The sequence below is a fragment of the Mesoplodon mirus genome, assembly GCF_964341445.2.
Source record: "Mesoplodon mirus genome assembly, chromosome: 2".
Taxonomy (NCBI): Eukaryota; Metazoa; Chordata; class Mammalia; order Artiodactyla; family Ziphiidae; genus Mesoplodon; species Mesoplodon mirus.
Window position 1 is genome coordinate 222,283,987 of NC_138977.1, and position 15,724 is coordinate 222,299,710.

Here is a 15,724-nt window from a genome sequence, read left to right on the forward strand (position 1 = left end):
AGAAAAAGCCCGGGATGCCTGGGGTTGTATCTCAGAGAAGGCGGACTCCCTGGGAGATCCAGGGGTGGTGGGCACCTAGCTGAGAAGACTGTGCAGAGAGACACCCCTCTCCACGCCAAGTCCCCTGAGTCTGGGTGACATTCTGCAAACACGTTTGAGGGCCCCCTAGGTGCTGGGTTCCGTGCAGGCCCTGGAGACTGGATGACCCAGAGCAGTTCCAGCTCTCTGGCATCCTGGGGACAGCCGTGGGGCCGTGCTCAGTGCCAAAAGATGAATAAACCCAGTGTGTTGAGAGCCTGGGGGAGTCAGGGAGGGAGGGACCGACACAATAACACACAGTGGGCACTCAATAAAGAGTGTTAAACGGATTTCTAAAACTTGAAGCAGTGATTGCTTCACCACCAGAAGAGCTCGCCAACTGCCTTGTCTGGAAACCTGCCACGGTGAAACTGCTACCTGGCCCTTGGGCTGGGTGGGCAGGCGACAGACAGGCTGGATGGCCACTGCTGATGATCCCAAGAATGTTAAATGTTTGGGGGCCTCTGCCATGTCCTCAACCCAACGGTGGCTCCTTTTTCAGGAAAGGCTGTCACAGGTGGACTGTGGTGTCTGGTGCTGGGGGTGGGCGTCGGAGTGAGTGGGCCACGCCTGTGGTGTCATTTAAGGGGATGTTTGACTTCCACTCTCTGTTTCTGAAGAGCAATTTTCTGCAGAGACATGAAGAATAATAGGACAAACTTGTCTCATTTTGGCTCAGATTGCTCCAATTTTCCCACAATCTCGGCCCCTCTGTATCACCTGCCCCTACCTGCCTGTTTGGGCCACTTAATGCTCTGCCTTCAGACCTAATAGAGGCTGTTTGTTTGGCCTGGGCCCAAAGGCTAGACTTGTTTTCAGGACAGAAGCTGGAAGAAAAACCAATCTGGACATCTAAATCACAGCCAGGACTTATTACATAAATGATATATTTACACAATCGATCCCCTTTCTACTGGGTAATTAATTTGGCATTGAAACTCTTAACGATTGAATTGTCATATGTTTAAACTGAAATGGTTGCTACAAATTTCCCAAGACAAAAAGCAGATTGAGGAGAGGGCCTTCTTTTGTCCTCCATGTGGGGATGGCCTCCCTTGTTTCAGCGTTCCCACCAAAACAGGGCAGCATCTGATAGCCCCCCTAGGCCACACGTGGGAGGAACGTGTCTGTCTGCATGAGGTCCTTTAAGGGATGGACGGGCCTGGTGAGGAGTGAACTTAAATCCAGAAGCCATAGATTGGGATCCTGCTTTCACACACTGAGTGGGATGGTGCTGGTGCTCCAGCCAGACGCCCAGATCCTGCACACACACCGCCCGCCTTGTGCCACCCCTGCACTGCTTTGGGTGCTTCTGCTTCCACCTGCAAGCACGTGACTCTTTTTCGGCAGACTGCCTTGGGGCTCCCGGAGCCACTCTGCCCAAATGGCCAGATTTCTGGGAAAGCCTAGGAATTTGTGTCCCCCGCATGGCGGCCTTGGCCAGACTGCCTGGAGGTGCAGGGACATGACAGGCTCAGCAAGCATCCTTGCCTCTTGACAAGGACACTCTGAGGCATAACTGTCACTTGGGAGCTGCCCCCACTAGGGATCGGAACTGGGCCTGACATTGCACCTGGCTGGGCTTCCTTCCCTTCCGCTTCTGCTTTCTCTTCCCAGGTCCCCTGGGAACACCGCTTTACTCAAGAAATCCTTCCCTGAGGGTCTGCTTTGGGGGAACCCATCCAAGGATAACTGCTGTCTAGCTAAGGGACCTTGGCAAGCCTCTTGACTTCTCTGGCCCCAGAGCCATCACCTACAAAGTGGACAAAATAGTGGTGGTGATACCAATTGTAGCCAGCTGCTGGCGCTTAGGGAGTGGGTGTGTGCAACCTCCTGGGCAGGCACTTCCACACACTGTCTCGTTTGATCCTCTCAGCAGCCCCAGGAGGAAGATACTCATATTATCCCCATTTTACAGATGGGGATATTAAAGCACAGAGCAGTTAAGCACTTTGTCGACATTCACATGGCTGGCAAGTGGCAGGGACAGGATTCAAACCCAGGCAATCTGGTGGCAGAGCACGCCATCGTCGCCCCTCCCTCATGCACTGGGCAGCCCACCCAGCAGAGCTATGGTGCAGATGAAGGAGAAGGTTATGAAGCAGTGGGTGAAGCAGAGGGCCTGGGGTCACCTCAAGACAAATGATGCTCGCCTTAGCATTCTGTGTCACCTTAGTCCCCAGGGGAGAGAGGGGAGATCGTCCAGGTCATGGGCGCTGCCACATCGCTCCTACCTCTGTGCAGACCTCACGGTCTTGCAGGGAGATGCAGCGGGACACCTGCTCCAGCCAAATCCTGCAGCTTCTCCCGCCTCAAGAGGCTCCTGCATGGCTGGTGAACACCCCTCGCCAACACACACACAGCTTCCTGGAGTAGTCATGCTGGCCTGCTCCCTCTGTAGATTAAAAACACCTGTGCAATAAGAGCATAGAGGCTACATCTTAATGCCACAACCAAGATTTGCTGAGAGAGAAAACAGTCATGAGGTATCTGTACAACCTCAGGCCTCTCAGCTGGGTTAACAGAGAAGGTGATGGAGGGGATTTGATGGGCCAGGGAGCTCTTTGCTGGCTGCATCTGCGCAGATTCTCCCTGAGCCTCCAAACCCAGGCTACCTGTGAGGTATGACATCCCAAGCTTATAGCTTCACACTTGTAAGTATCCTCTATCAGCGACATGGTGGTGTAGTAAAAATTTAAGGGCATGGGCTGAAAGGTAAGGCACATGAAACACTGAGCATCGTGACTGGCTCCTAGTCTTTCAATACACATGCTACAAATATTTTAGGGAGTTCTCTTTTGAATACACTTCAGAAAGAATCAGTCAAACTCTTTCCAAATTGACAGATCAATGAGAATGAGTTTTCAAGCTAGCCTAAGCAGAGAAGGGAAATTTAGTGTAAGGATACACAGAGCCCAAAGACAGAAATGCAGCCAGGTCTCAGGAGGTGAGTGTGACTAGGGATAAGAAAGTCACCAGTCATCAGGCCATCTCCTCTCTACTGGGCTTCTCTTTCTCCAGACCTGCTTCCTCCACTTCATTGTGCATGTGGCTAGTAAAACATGTCCAAACACTTCCAATCAGTTGGCATTGTCATGTGCTATAAACATGGCTCCTGGGAATGGAGGATGGGGAGGGAGAGGGAAGGACAATTCCCAGCAAGGAGGTATCTCAATAAATTGAGATCCATTTCCTGCTGGGAGTGAGAGCATAAGGCTGTGGGCATAAGGGAAGGCAGCAGTGGCTTATGAAAAGAAGGCTCTACAGTCGTCCCTCAGTATCCATGGGGGATTGGTTCCAGGACCCTCCTTGGATACCAAAATTTAAGAATGCTCAAGTCCTTTACATAAAATGGCATAGTATTTGCATATAACTATGCACATTCTCTGTATACTTTAAATCATCTCTAGATTACTTATAACACATAGTACAATGTAAATGCTGTATAAATAGCTGTAAATACAACATAAATGTTTTGTAAATAGTTACAGGAGAACGGCAACTTCAAACTTTGCTTTTTGGAGCTTTCTCGAAATTTTTTTTCTGAATATTTTCTATCCAAGATTGGTTGAGCTGTAGAGACCCAAGATGCAGAGGGCTGACTGTACTCAGAGGTCATATCTCAGAGTCCCACCCCTTCTGGCTTTGGGTCCTTGGGCAGGTTGGTCAACCTCTGCTTTCTCAAGTGTGGTGTTGCAGAAATGTAAGAAGATTCATTCAACACATGCCTAGTACAGCACCTGCCCTAGAGTAGGCACCCAGGACATTTTAATGAAAGGATGACGAGAAAAATGTCAGTCTTTCAATAAAGGCTTGCCCCTGATCACTAGGCTTAATCTCTAGGTTTGGTAATCTGGGAATTAAACCTACAGTTGAAGTGTATAGTCACTCACTTCAAGCTGAGTGACTCTGCTTCAGGCTGAGTGTCAAGCAGGACTTCGCTCCTCATCAGGGGTTGGGCCCAGGTCTGTTTAGTCTGGGCCCCAAGATGAAAGGACAGCAGTTACCCCGGGGGGAATTCTCTCCATCTCTATGGCATAAAAGGGCTAGGTCCACTATACGAGCACATTTCAAGCCTCTGATTGGAACATGCCTGCTACCATCCCACTGGCCTAGGCAAATCAGGCTTGGCTAAGCCTGACAAGGGACAGCCAAGTACAACCATCAGCCTAAGGCCAAAAGCAAGTCTCCATATCAGTGGGGTAGGAAGTGAAATCTTCGCATGGATGGCTGACTTACTTTGAGCAGCAATTTAATCTATTACATCCTCAAACCAGGTTTTCCTCTTATGTTCTCCCAATTATTGTATTTCCTCGACCTAAGGTATATATGCTTTTATATTTAACTTTTCTGAAATTGGGATATGAATGACAATTAGTGTGTACATTTAATGTAGTGATTTCTTACTTTTTTTTTGCCTAAAAACTGTTCTTAAATTGACGGTGCATTTCAAGATTGATACTGTCTTAGAATGGTGGAAATTCAGCAATTTATGATCATCTTCCAGGATATTGGAATCTCAAGCATGTTCAACTCTTCTCTCTCCCTGACTCCTGTGTCGAATTAGTTACCAGGTCCTGTGGCTCTGCCTTCTCAGTGAATCTCAAATCCAGCCCCTCTCTTCCATTCTCATGGCCATTTTCCTGGTTCAGACCTCATAACCTCTCCCCTAAACTGTAGCCATAACCTCCTGCCTGGTCTCCCAGGCACCAGACTCTGCCTGCTCCCATCCTGCCTCACTCAGATGGCAGATTTATCTTCATGAACTGCAGCTCTGATCCTACAGTGCTTTTGCTCCAAAACCTTCTCTGGCTCCCCACTGACACAAGAATATCCCAACTTCCTAGGCTGACATTAGGAGTCTCATGACTTGGACCCAACCCACTTTACAGCTAACTCTTACTCCCACCGTCCCCTTCGTCACACACAGACTGTGCTCCACACACAGCAAATGGGCCAGCCCCATCCTGCACCTGCAAGTCTCTGGGTCTTTGCACATGCTGTTCCCTCTACCTGGAATGCCTTCTCCTCCCGTCCCATCTGTGCTTGTTGAAATCATCTCCATCTTAAAGACCTGGATTCAATGCCACCTGCCTCTCCTCCCCCAACCATGAGACTTTCCAAGACTGCCGTTCCCCTTCCCCCCTGTGCCCTCTCTTCAGAATTCACCTCCACTTTCTCAGATCTCACCTGGTGCTTTCTATCTCTGTGCTAGCACTCATCCTGCTCCAACTTGACTTTAAGCTATTTGTGGCCTTTGTCTGACTCCTGCCCTAGCCAGTAAAGTTCCCAAGGAGAGAGACCACATCTCAATCAAGCTTGTGCCCCTTTATGGGAGGTTTGACACATGGTAGTTGCTCCATACGTGTTTGCCAAATTGAATTCAGTTGTTCAGCATTTTAGCCACCCCATGTTGCAGAAAAACAGCATACACACAGGGAGTGTCAGCGTGCAAACCACACAGATCACAGGGTCCTGCATACTTCAGGTAATCAGTTTATCTGATCAATCATTATAGCCCTTTCAGAGTTTTAGAAAATGCTCACATCTTTCAGAGAGAAATCTTCAGAGATATCGTTGCTTTTGGACCGCCTATTTTGGAGGAAAACTGGGGTACTCATGTCCTGGGATGACTTCCTTCTGGCTGGCGTTCCGGAGAGAACCAGCCTCATGGAAGGTCATTTATGAACTGCAAGTGCGTGAATGTGCCCCTCTTTCAATTCTGTCTAATCTACAGGAGTTTTTCAGGGAGGTGAGAAAAGGGCACGACAAAATCACAGCACTTTTGAGCTAGACCTGTCTAGCGCAACCCTTCACTTTATGGATGAGGAAACAAGGAGAATTGAGCTCTAGGGAGGTGACATGACTCAGACAAGCCACACAGGTGCCGGTGACAACCAGGATTGACTCAAATCCAGGCTTCAAGCACTTTTCCTGGGTTATGGAGTGAATGTTTGTGTCCCCCCTCCACTCAAACTTCATATGTCAAAGCCCTAACCCCAGATGTGATGGAACTAGGAAGTGGGGCCCTTGAGAGGTGATTAGGTCACGAGGGTGGAACTCTCCTGAATGGAAGTGGTGCCCTTATAAGAGACACAGAGAGTTTCTCCTTCTGCCACATGAGGATACAGTGAGAAGATGGCCATCATAAAGCAGGAAGAGGGTCTTGCTAGAACCCTGATCTCAGACTTCCAGCCTCCAGAAATGTGAGCTATTAAGGCAGCAGACTATGGTATTTTTGTTAGGAGAGCCTGAACTAAGACACCCTGTCACCTCCCTCCTGCCCTCTGTCCACCCCGTAACCTCTGATCAGCTATCACTTACCGAGTGTGGACTAGGCAGATATACCATGCGGAGCACTCCTCACACAGGACCTCATCTGGACCTCACAACTGCCCTGAGAAGTGGGCAAGATCATAACTGTGGTTCAGATGAGGAAACCAAGACTTAGGGGTAAATACTTGCCAGAATTCACACAGCCCACGAGCAGCCAATTTGGGATCTAACGCAAGGTCTGTCTGATTCTAAACCTATTATTCTATGCTTCAACTGAATTCCCATTCCCTCTCAAGCCCATTATAACCTACAACAAAAGGAGAGAGTTTTCTTTCATGACCTCTCAGAAGAAGTGTGAGCCCTGTGTAAAGACCTCAGCTCAATCTGGCCTGACTCAGCATTTGAGGGCCTTGTACTAATTTCTTTCTTTTTTTTTTTACACCCAACACCACCAAATAATTTATTTGAAATCAGAATTAAAAGAACATATGACAGTTGTGAAATGAATGTTGATTCTGTTACTTCTCATCGTTGTACAATTAATCTAGGACAAATGACCAGATAAATTTTACATTATTTCTTCAGGACTGTGGTTTCTCGACGACTTCAAACTTGGGATCTTCAAATGTGAAGTTAGGGAACGTATTCATGTCTGCTTTACTATACATTTGCTTAAGCTTAAAAAGCTCCCTGTCTAGGTCTTGCTGATACTCTGGGCCAGCATCAACAGGTCCTCCAGATGTCTGTCGCTTAGTTCTATATTCTCTAATCTTGTCCAAGAAGAGTTTCTGTACAGGATCAAGTTCCTTATTAAATGCCACTGCTGTAAAACCGATGTTCCTCCTCAAAGAGACCGAGACTGCAGACTGAATGACAGAGGTCAACCTGAAGAGCCTCTGAAGAATCATGGTGATTCGGTTACCTCCCAGTCACCTTGCACTCGGTCCCGAGCAGCCAGAGCCACCGCCGCCACCTAATTTCTAATAAATGGATTTGAGCTGAGTTTTCAGGGAAGGTAAAGCCTTGGCAGACTGGATGAGGAAGAAGAAGGCAAGTTGCTCAATTTTTTTGAGACTTCATATTTTTCTTTATTTTCTGAAAAGGAATAATAAATATTCCTTTTTTTTAAAAAAAAGATTTTTCTGATGTGGACCATTTTTAAAGTCTTTATTGAATTTGTTACGATATTGCTTCTCTTTTATGCTTTGGGTTTTTTTGGCCGTGAGGCATGTGGGATCTTAGCTCCCCAACCAGATATCGAACCCGTACCCCCTGCATTGGAAGGCGAAGTCATAACTACTGGATCGCCAGGGAAGTCCCTAAATATTCCTGATCATAGCCTCATGAGGAAGGTTGGGAGGTTAGGTGTGAAAGTGCTTTCCAAAGTGCAGCACATATTTAAGGCCTGGTTGGAATGACCTGTGCAGTTCTGGGTGCACAGGATCTCCTGTGGGACCCTCAGCTCTGACCCTATCCGGATCCTCAATTCCTTATTGTTATGGACTGAATTGTGTCCTCCTGACCCCATGAAATTCATATGTTGAAGCCCAATCCCCAAAGCAATCATATTTCAAGATGGGGCTTTGGGGAGGTAATTAGGTCCTGAGAGTGGAGCCCGCAAGAAGGGATTAGTGCCCTTATAAGATGAGACATGAGGCCTCTCTCTGCCACATGAGGATACATACAGCAAGAAGGTGACTGTCTGCAAACCAGGAAGAGGGCCCTCATCAGACACCAAATCTGCCAGCACCTTGATATTGGACTTTCCAGCTTTCTAGCCCTTCCTTCTCTGACAAATCCTTCAACTTATTCAAGTGACCTTTCCAGAACTTAAATCTGATCAGATCCTCTTGCTTCCTGTTGAAAATCCTTCCACTGACTTTGATGGTAATGACTATGCCACCTTCATGTGGTAGAAGAGAATTGATGGTTCAGGGAGAATGGGTCATTCCCCAGGCACTGAAACAAGGAGCACAGACTCAAAGAATATCAGAGCTGAAAGGGAGGCATCCAGCACAACAACCCTATGTGGACCACGGGGTTGGTCAAGGGGCTCAGCTCAGATGGCTCCACTGAGGGCTGAGAGGGAAAAGCTCCCCCCTCTGGTGTGGAGAGAGAGTTGCTCACACACAGAGACTGAGTCTGTGGTTCCTGTGTCCCTTGCTCCCTGCCTTCACCAGCAGAAACAGGAACTGAATGGGAAGAGGTGAGGGAGCCCCAAGTGGGTCACCGGGCCAGCTCCATGGGGCTCACAAGACAAGAGGCTTTGGAAAGACTGTACCTGTGCCTGGTTGCTGGGAGGTGGATTTTTAAATAACAACTTGATTGAGATACCATTTATGGATCACACAATCTACCCATTTAAACCATACACTTCAACAGGATTTAGTTTAGTCACAGAATTGGGCAACCATCATCACAATCACTTTTAGGCCATTTTCATCATGCCCCAAAGAGAGCTGGTACCCACTAGCGGTCACTCCCCATTTGCCCTCAATCCCCCAGCCCTAGGCAACCACTTTTTCACTTGTTGTCTCTATGAAGTTGCCTATTGTGGCAAAATTTCATATAAATGTAACCATACGATATGTGTTCCTTTTATGTATGGCTTCTTTCACTTAGCATAATGCTTTCAAAGGTTCACCCATACTGTAGCATATATCACTATTTCGTTTCATTGCGGAGTGATATTCCATTGTATGGGTATACCCCGATTTTCTCTATTCATTCCTGGGATGTGGACTTTTCAGGATAAGAATCCCTCTGGAACTTGACAAATCCAAAAATGACTGGATTTTCCTCTCAGGGAAGGGCTAGACATGCAGCCACTCTAAGGACATTGCGTATCATTTTATATGATTGAGGACAGCATGGCTGTGGCCCATCTCCGAGGGCTGTGCAGTTTCTCAGAGTCACAGTCATTGGCCTAAGGGAGGGGTCTTTGGCGGAATTCCTGGCAGCACTGGAACCAGATGGGAGAGAACTTTCCAGGAAAGAGGGCCAGAGCACATGCAGCCTGGGGCAGTTTCCTCAGGACCACAACTGCAGGCTTTTGTCCCTTCTGTCTACAGGACCTGTAGGTCAGGAGAGTTGTCACCCTCAGGACCAATGCAAACCCTGGCTACGTTAAATGTGGGGAGCCTCCATGCCTGGGGGTTTTGCAGTCTTGGCTAGAAGCCTAAACAGTCCTTCCCATTCCACAGATAAGCAGGTGGACTATCCCAGGAAGCTGTTCCAAGAAGAAGGACCCTATGGAAGGAAGCAGAAGTTTTAGAGAATATGGAAATACTCCCTCCCCAGGAGCTCATACTTGCCGACCTGTATGTGTGCATGTGTATATATGTGCTGTGCATGTGTGGTGGGGATGAGGAGGCAGGTGCCATCCTAAGCACCCTTTGCCAGACCTCATTCTTTTGGGAAAAGTCGGGTGTTAGTCACTAGCATCTCCAGGCCCCCTCTGCCCTCTTGGCTGCTTGTCCCCCCTGCACAGTGCTGCAGAGGCCCTGCTCTGCACAACCCACCTGCCTTGGATCAGCCTGCGAGGGGGCCCTCCAGGGGTCCTGCTGCTGGGGCTCCTTTAGGTTTTGTAAAATGCGTCACCAAAGACCTCAAGTTCTCATTAAACCTTTTAAAAACTGCTTTGGGGTATGAACAGGCTATCTGAAGGACCCTAATCAGCCAGGCAAATCCTCTGCAATGGAAACTGTGAGTCCGTTCATTCATTCACTCCTTCATTGACTCAAGCATTCAGGCATTAACAAGCGGTTACTGAGCCCCACTGGTTGGCCAACTGTGCTCTGAGTCCTGCGAAGAGGAATGAGACAGGCCCACCGTCCTTGCAGCAGCTCACATCTACCTGCAGTCACGATGGGAACCTAAGGGATCAGTTACAAGCAGGAACATAAAATGTGCCCTAAAACAGGATCAGGAAAGGAGGGAGGGAGGGTGAGAGACAGGACCACTTCCTATGGTGGCCGGGTAAAGATCAGCAGAGATGTGCAGGTGTTTCACTCTCTCTTTCTCCCGGAATCCAGAGAAAAAGTACCTTTGTTCTCAAGCCAAAGCCAGGAAGGGTAAGACCGCCGGGGTTTTATTTACTGATTTTATTTACTTGGTTTCGCTGGGTCTTAGTTGCGGCATGCATGTGGGATCTCCTGACCAGGGATTGAACCCGGGCCCCCTGCGTTGGGAGCGTAGAGTCTTATCCACTGCACCACCAGGGAAGTCCCGCCGGGGTTTTAAATGCTTTGTGCCTGGACGGTGTTTTCTCCCGCGCAGCCCACAGGTTTGGTTTAGAGGATGTCCCATAGAGGGCGCTGTTTGCCTGACTTTGAATGCAGTTGCGGGCGCAAGTAAACCGAGGCAACACCACTCGCCAGAGGGCGAGTGAAGGGCTGTGTCCGCGCCTGGGGCCTTATGTCCACGAGCTTTCTGGAAGTGGGAGGGGAAAAAAGATTTAATCTGTGTTTCTGGCTGTTCAAACCCAGCATCCCTGAAACTTAGGGGACGGGCTGGGGGTGCTGACACCTGAGCATCTCCTCTCTCCCTGGTCAAAACGCACACACAAAAGCCAGCGTACGTGCGCGCCCTGGGAGGGAAGACACCGGGAGAACTTGGGTCGAGAGAGAGTGAGGCTCCGGTAGCGGCGCCACAGGTGCAGGGACCGCTGTCCCAGAGGACTCTTTTCCCGCTAGCCTGCACCCCTCCCCATCTGGGTCTAGTCCCCTGTTGCAATCAGCCAAGAGACCACTTCCTCAGCCAGAACTTTTCGACGACGTCTGCTGAATGCTTCTTTTTCCTGGGAGGCCAGCAGCTTTTCTGCTTGTTTCAGCTTAAAGGCGGCTCCATGCGTCAGAACTTTGGCCAAGTTTGCACGCCTCTGCCTCGAACGGGAGAGCTCCCAAAACGCGAGCGCGCACACACAGACACACAGGGGCCTCTTCGTCACACCCTCTGCCGCTTGGCCGGCGGGTATGGGCGCTGCCCACCGAACGGGTTTGGACATAGGCCCCTCGAGCTATTTCTGCAGTTGGAGAGAAAATAACTTCTGGGTGTCCAGCACCCAGTGTTGGGTGACCTTTGCCCGGTCTCCTCCTCTCTGGGAGCCTGTTTCTGTCTATAAAACCTGAGTGTGAGATCCACCCTGTTGGAATCTCAGGGCTGTAAATGGCTCCAATCAGATTTTTGGATGGAATAGCGTTTTCTATTCCAGTAAAGCCCTGTACAAACTCAAGGGAGTAATGAGAATGGGAATAATAATTGTTTATTAAAGTACCATTTACAATGCTTCCAGGTTCCCAAAGCAAATCAATATAGGGCTCACTACTGTAGGTGAATGTTTGGTGAAAGAAGCGTTAAATGTGCCCTTCGAGATTTGGTGGGGGAGGGTCTGAAGCCCCAGATTGGAAAATAAAACATACCCACTTCTCAACTGGGTAACCAAAGCGGTCGCGCCAGCCAGTGCAGGGCAGCCTTGAGTTAGGTGAGGGCTTGATCTAACAAAAAAAAGGCGATGGTAAAAGAAGGGGCCACAAAAAGACCTCGGGTGTGTGGAAGCTCACAATGGGTGGAGGGGAGTGACGGCCACTTTTCCACCTTTCTCTGACCACGGAGCTGTCTCTTGGGAAGGGACCCCACAAGTAATTCTGGTTTATTTGATGCTTAAGTGTAGAGTCTTAGATGCCTGTCTTCCGGCTTTCTTGTGCAATTTGGAGAGTCGTTTTTAGAGTCCATGGAGTGGAGTAACTGTCCGCACAGCTCACAGGTCCAGCAGGGTCCTCTAGGGACTTGACGGCAGGCGGGACGTGCTGCGGTGTCGCTGCCAAAGCCGCCACAGAGGAAGGTACGCCATTGTGCCTTCGGTTCGCACTGCTCTTCTTAAAGCGTTAGGCAGCTCCAAAGGCTGGCCAGAGAGACTTCCCGGGAGAAAATGCAGCCTTCGGGGCAGCGGGCTCAGAGTTGCTCGTCAAGGTTTGGGTCCCGGCGACCAGAGGAAAAGAATGCCCTGCAGAGCGTAGCCGTCGGTGCCGAGATGCCGCTGCCCTACCGCCCCACCAAGTGACGCGCGGGCGTCAGCCTGTTCTGCGCGCACACCTGGGTGCGCAGAGAGACACAACCACTCCCGCTCTCCGGGGAAGGCTCACTCTTCGGTTTCCCAAGGCCAAAGGCCAAGGCCACGCGGATTTCTGAGACGGCTGACGCAGTGCAAGGACTTACACCCCGATTCCCCTCCTATCGACTAGATGGTGGGTGGGGAACTCAAATCTCCCTCTTCCTGGCCGCGCCTTTAGCAAGCTTTAGGGAAAATGCTGAGGTCGCTGGACCCCCAAAGGGTAGGAAAGTGCTGAGTTCACCGCGGGCCGGAGGCCGAGTCCTGCCTCCTGGGCCGGAGCTGCGTGGCTCTTCAGCTGAGTGGGGGCGTTGGGCCCCTGCCAAACCCCTGGGGGCGGGGAAGAGGCAGCTGCGAGCGCGGATAACCCCGAGGTGACCCGGGCGGGCCTGGACCGCCCCTTCCCCCTCCCGCGGGCCAGGAGGCTGGAAGCGGGTCCCCGAGCTGCAGGGGGGAGAGGGAGGCGAGGGCTCCGGGAGCCGCGGCTGTTAGTGCGCTCCGGCCGGGGGCGCCGCCGGCTCAGCGTCCCTAGCTCGCCTCCGGCGCTCGCCGGAGCGCTCCGAGTGCCTCTTTAGCAGGAGCCAATATCCTTTTGTGCTAATAGGCTTGTCCTCATTTGCTGCCTAATTGGACTATATAAAGCCAATAATAGGCGGGCTCTTATAGCCCGAAGCCAAAGCGCCAAAATCCGAGGGAAGGCGAGGAGGGGGCAGTGGCGGAGGCGGCTGCGGGACCCGGGCTCGGCTGCGCCTTCGCCTGCCTAATCCCATTTGCCATTGTACGCGCCCAATCGCCGTATACTCCCCGCATTTAACTTGGATGACATTTTGATTTCATCATTAGCATCCGGCGCCGGATTGACGCAGCCCCAAGCCGGGGACTGCTCTAGCCGCCTCCTCCCCGGGAGCTGCAGCCGCCGCCTAGCCGCCTCGCTCCCTCGGTGCCGCTACGGGGCCGCTCCCTGCCCCTCAGCACCCCTCCCCCATGCGAGCCAGCTCCGGCCGGGTCCTCACCCCGCCCTCCTGCCGTTGGATTTGCGCCCGGGGCGGCCCCCGACTTTGCGCCCCGTAGTTGAGTTCCGTTTATGGTCTGATTTCCGGCGCCCGTCTGCTCGCCCGGCCGCCTGCCCGTCCCGTTCCCTCCCTCCCGGGGACCCGGAGGAGAGGGGACAATGCCGGAGCCCGGGCCGGACGCCCCCGGCACCGCTAGCGCGCAGCCCCCGCCGCCGCCGCCCCCGCCTCCCGCACCCAAGGAGTCCCCATTCTCCATCAAGAACCTGCTCAACGGAGACCACCACCGGCCGCCCCCTAAGCCGCAGCCGCCCCCACGGACGCTCTTCGCTCCGGCCTCGGCCGCCGCCGCCGCCGCCGCTGCCGCTGCGGCCAAGGGGGCCCTGGAGGGCGCCGCGGGCTTCGCGCTCTCGCAGGTGGGCGACCTGGCTTTCCCCCGCTTTGAGATCCCGGCGCAGAGGTTTGCCCTGCCCGCGCACTACCTGGAGCGCTCCCCGGCCTGGTGGTACCCCTACACCCTGACCCCCGCCGGCGGCCACCTCCCACGACCTGAAGGTACCGACCTCTCTTTGAACTTTCGTTGTCCTCCCTGCGCGCCTGTCCCAGCCCGGTCCGCGCTGCCTTCCACCGCAGCCCTGGGACCCCCGCACCCTCAAACGCGCTGTTTGGCAGGCTTCCTCCGTCCCCTGGCTTGCAACTCCTGCCCGCGCGCTCCGTTGCGCTGCTAGGGAACCCAATCCCACTTGGTGAGAAAAGAAATGGAGTTGGAGTCCGGGGCGCGGCGCTTCCCGGGAAAGTGGCCTCGGGCATGAATGGGGAGGCTTCAGGTGGCTGGGACTGGGGACCTGGCCTGGATGGAGGGAGTGACCCCGGCGGGCCCAAGCTGGAGGCGAATCTCCGAGGGCCCCCGGCGAGGGAACTGAGGGAAAGAAAGGAACCGGCCGTGCTGCTCACTCCGGGTCTCCCTAGCCTCTCCTCGGGAGAAGGTTGGATGCCAGGATGTGGCGCCCCTCTTCTGGCCCAGCCGGGAAGGAGGAGGCCCGCGGGAATGGTGAGGCCTCGAGGCCTGGGGCCCAGAGGCCGGCGCGGGTTGAGCCTGCCGCTCCCAGGCGCCAGGCCTCGCTGAAGGCTGTGTCCGTGTGCGTGTGTGTGCGTCCGTCTGTCTGTCTCTCTCCAGCCTCGGAGAAGGCCCTGCTACGAGACTCCTCCCCCGCCTCGGGCACCGACCGCGACTCCCCGGAGCCGCTGCTTAAAGCCGACCCGGACCACAAGGAGCTGGACTCCAAGAGCCCGGACGAGATCATTCTGGAGGAGAGCGACTCGGAGGAAAGCAAGAAGGAGGGCGAGGCGGCGCCGGGCGCGGCCGGGGCGAGCGTGGGAGCGGCGGCGGCGACACCGGGCTCCGAGGACTGGAAGAAGGGCGCGGAGAGCCCGGAGAAGAAGCCCGCGTGCCGCAAGAAGAAGACGCGCACGGTCTTCTCGCGCAGCCAGGTCTTCCAGCTCGAGTCCACCTTCGACATGAAGCGCTACCTGAGCAGCTCGGAGCGCGCTGGCCTGGCCGCGTCGCTGCACCTCACCGAGACGCAGGTCAAGATCTGGTTCCAGAACCGCCGCAACAAGTGGAAGCGGCAGCTGGCAGCCGAGCTGGAGGCGGCCAACCTGAGCCACGCCGCGGCGCAGCGCATCGTACGGGTGCCCATCCTCTATCACGAGAACTCGGCGGCCGAGGGCGCGGCGGCCGCGGCCGCGGGGGCCCCGGTGCCAGTCAGCCAGCCGCTGCTCACCTTCCCGCACCCCGTGTATTACTCTCACCCGGTGGTCTCGTCCGTGCCGCTGCTCCGGCCCGTCTGAGGCCCGAGAGGGGAGGAGGAGGGAGCACCCGGCCCCCTTCCCAGACCCCAGAGGAGACTGGGCCGAGCCGAGGGCGCAGAGACGTCCAGCGGCCTTCGGGAACCGGGACTTCGGCGCGCGGCTCCGGCCTCCCCTCCCCCAGTCGGTAGCGTTTTGTAAGTATTTGCAATGCATTTTCGTGCAATTCACCCCTAATGGATTTGAGGCGCTTCCCCTCTTACTTTTGGTTTTGGTTTATATTAAGAGAAAGCAGGAAAAAGATAAAATTCCCAGGTCAAATATTTCGGCTGAAAGCTTTTGCAAAATGTGCCACCTTCCCCCACCCCCGCCCCCAGTTTGCCTTGCGCTGTGGCTTTTTGGTTTTATTTTTATGGAAGGAAAGTAAGCGCAAATCCTGAAC

General features: G+C 53.0%; 2 protein-coding genes across 2 annotated transcripts; one reads left to right on the forward strand and one right to left on the reverse strand.

The window, feature by feature from the left end:
• Window positions 1-6,875: 6,875 nt before the first annotated feature.
• On the reverse strand, window positions 6,876-7,330 carry LOC309794243 (ATP synthase-coupling factor 6, mitochondrial-like). Its single transcript, XM_082605443.1, has one exon. It carries the CDS (start codon window positions 7,260-7,262, stop codon window positions 6,936-6,938), a length of 327 nt encoding a protein of 108 aa, XP_082461569.1. The 5' UTR covers window positions 7,263-7,330; the 3' UTR covers window positions 6,876-6,935.
• Window positions 7,331-13,634: 6,304 nt separating this feature from the next.
• On the forward strand, window positions 13,635-15,324 carry HMX3 (H6 family homeobox 3; the record flags this gene model as incomplete). Its single annotated transcript, XM_082608669.1, has 2 exons — window positions 13,635-14,028; window positions 14,651-15,324. The coding sequence occupies 2 exons, from the start codon at window positions 13,635-13,637 to the stop codon at window positions 15,322-15,324; spliced, it is 1,068 nt and encodes a 355-aa protein (XP_082464795.1).
• Between the last annotated feature and the right edge of the window lie 400 nt (window positions 15,325-15,724).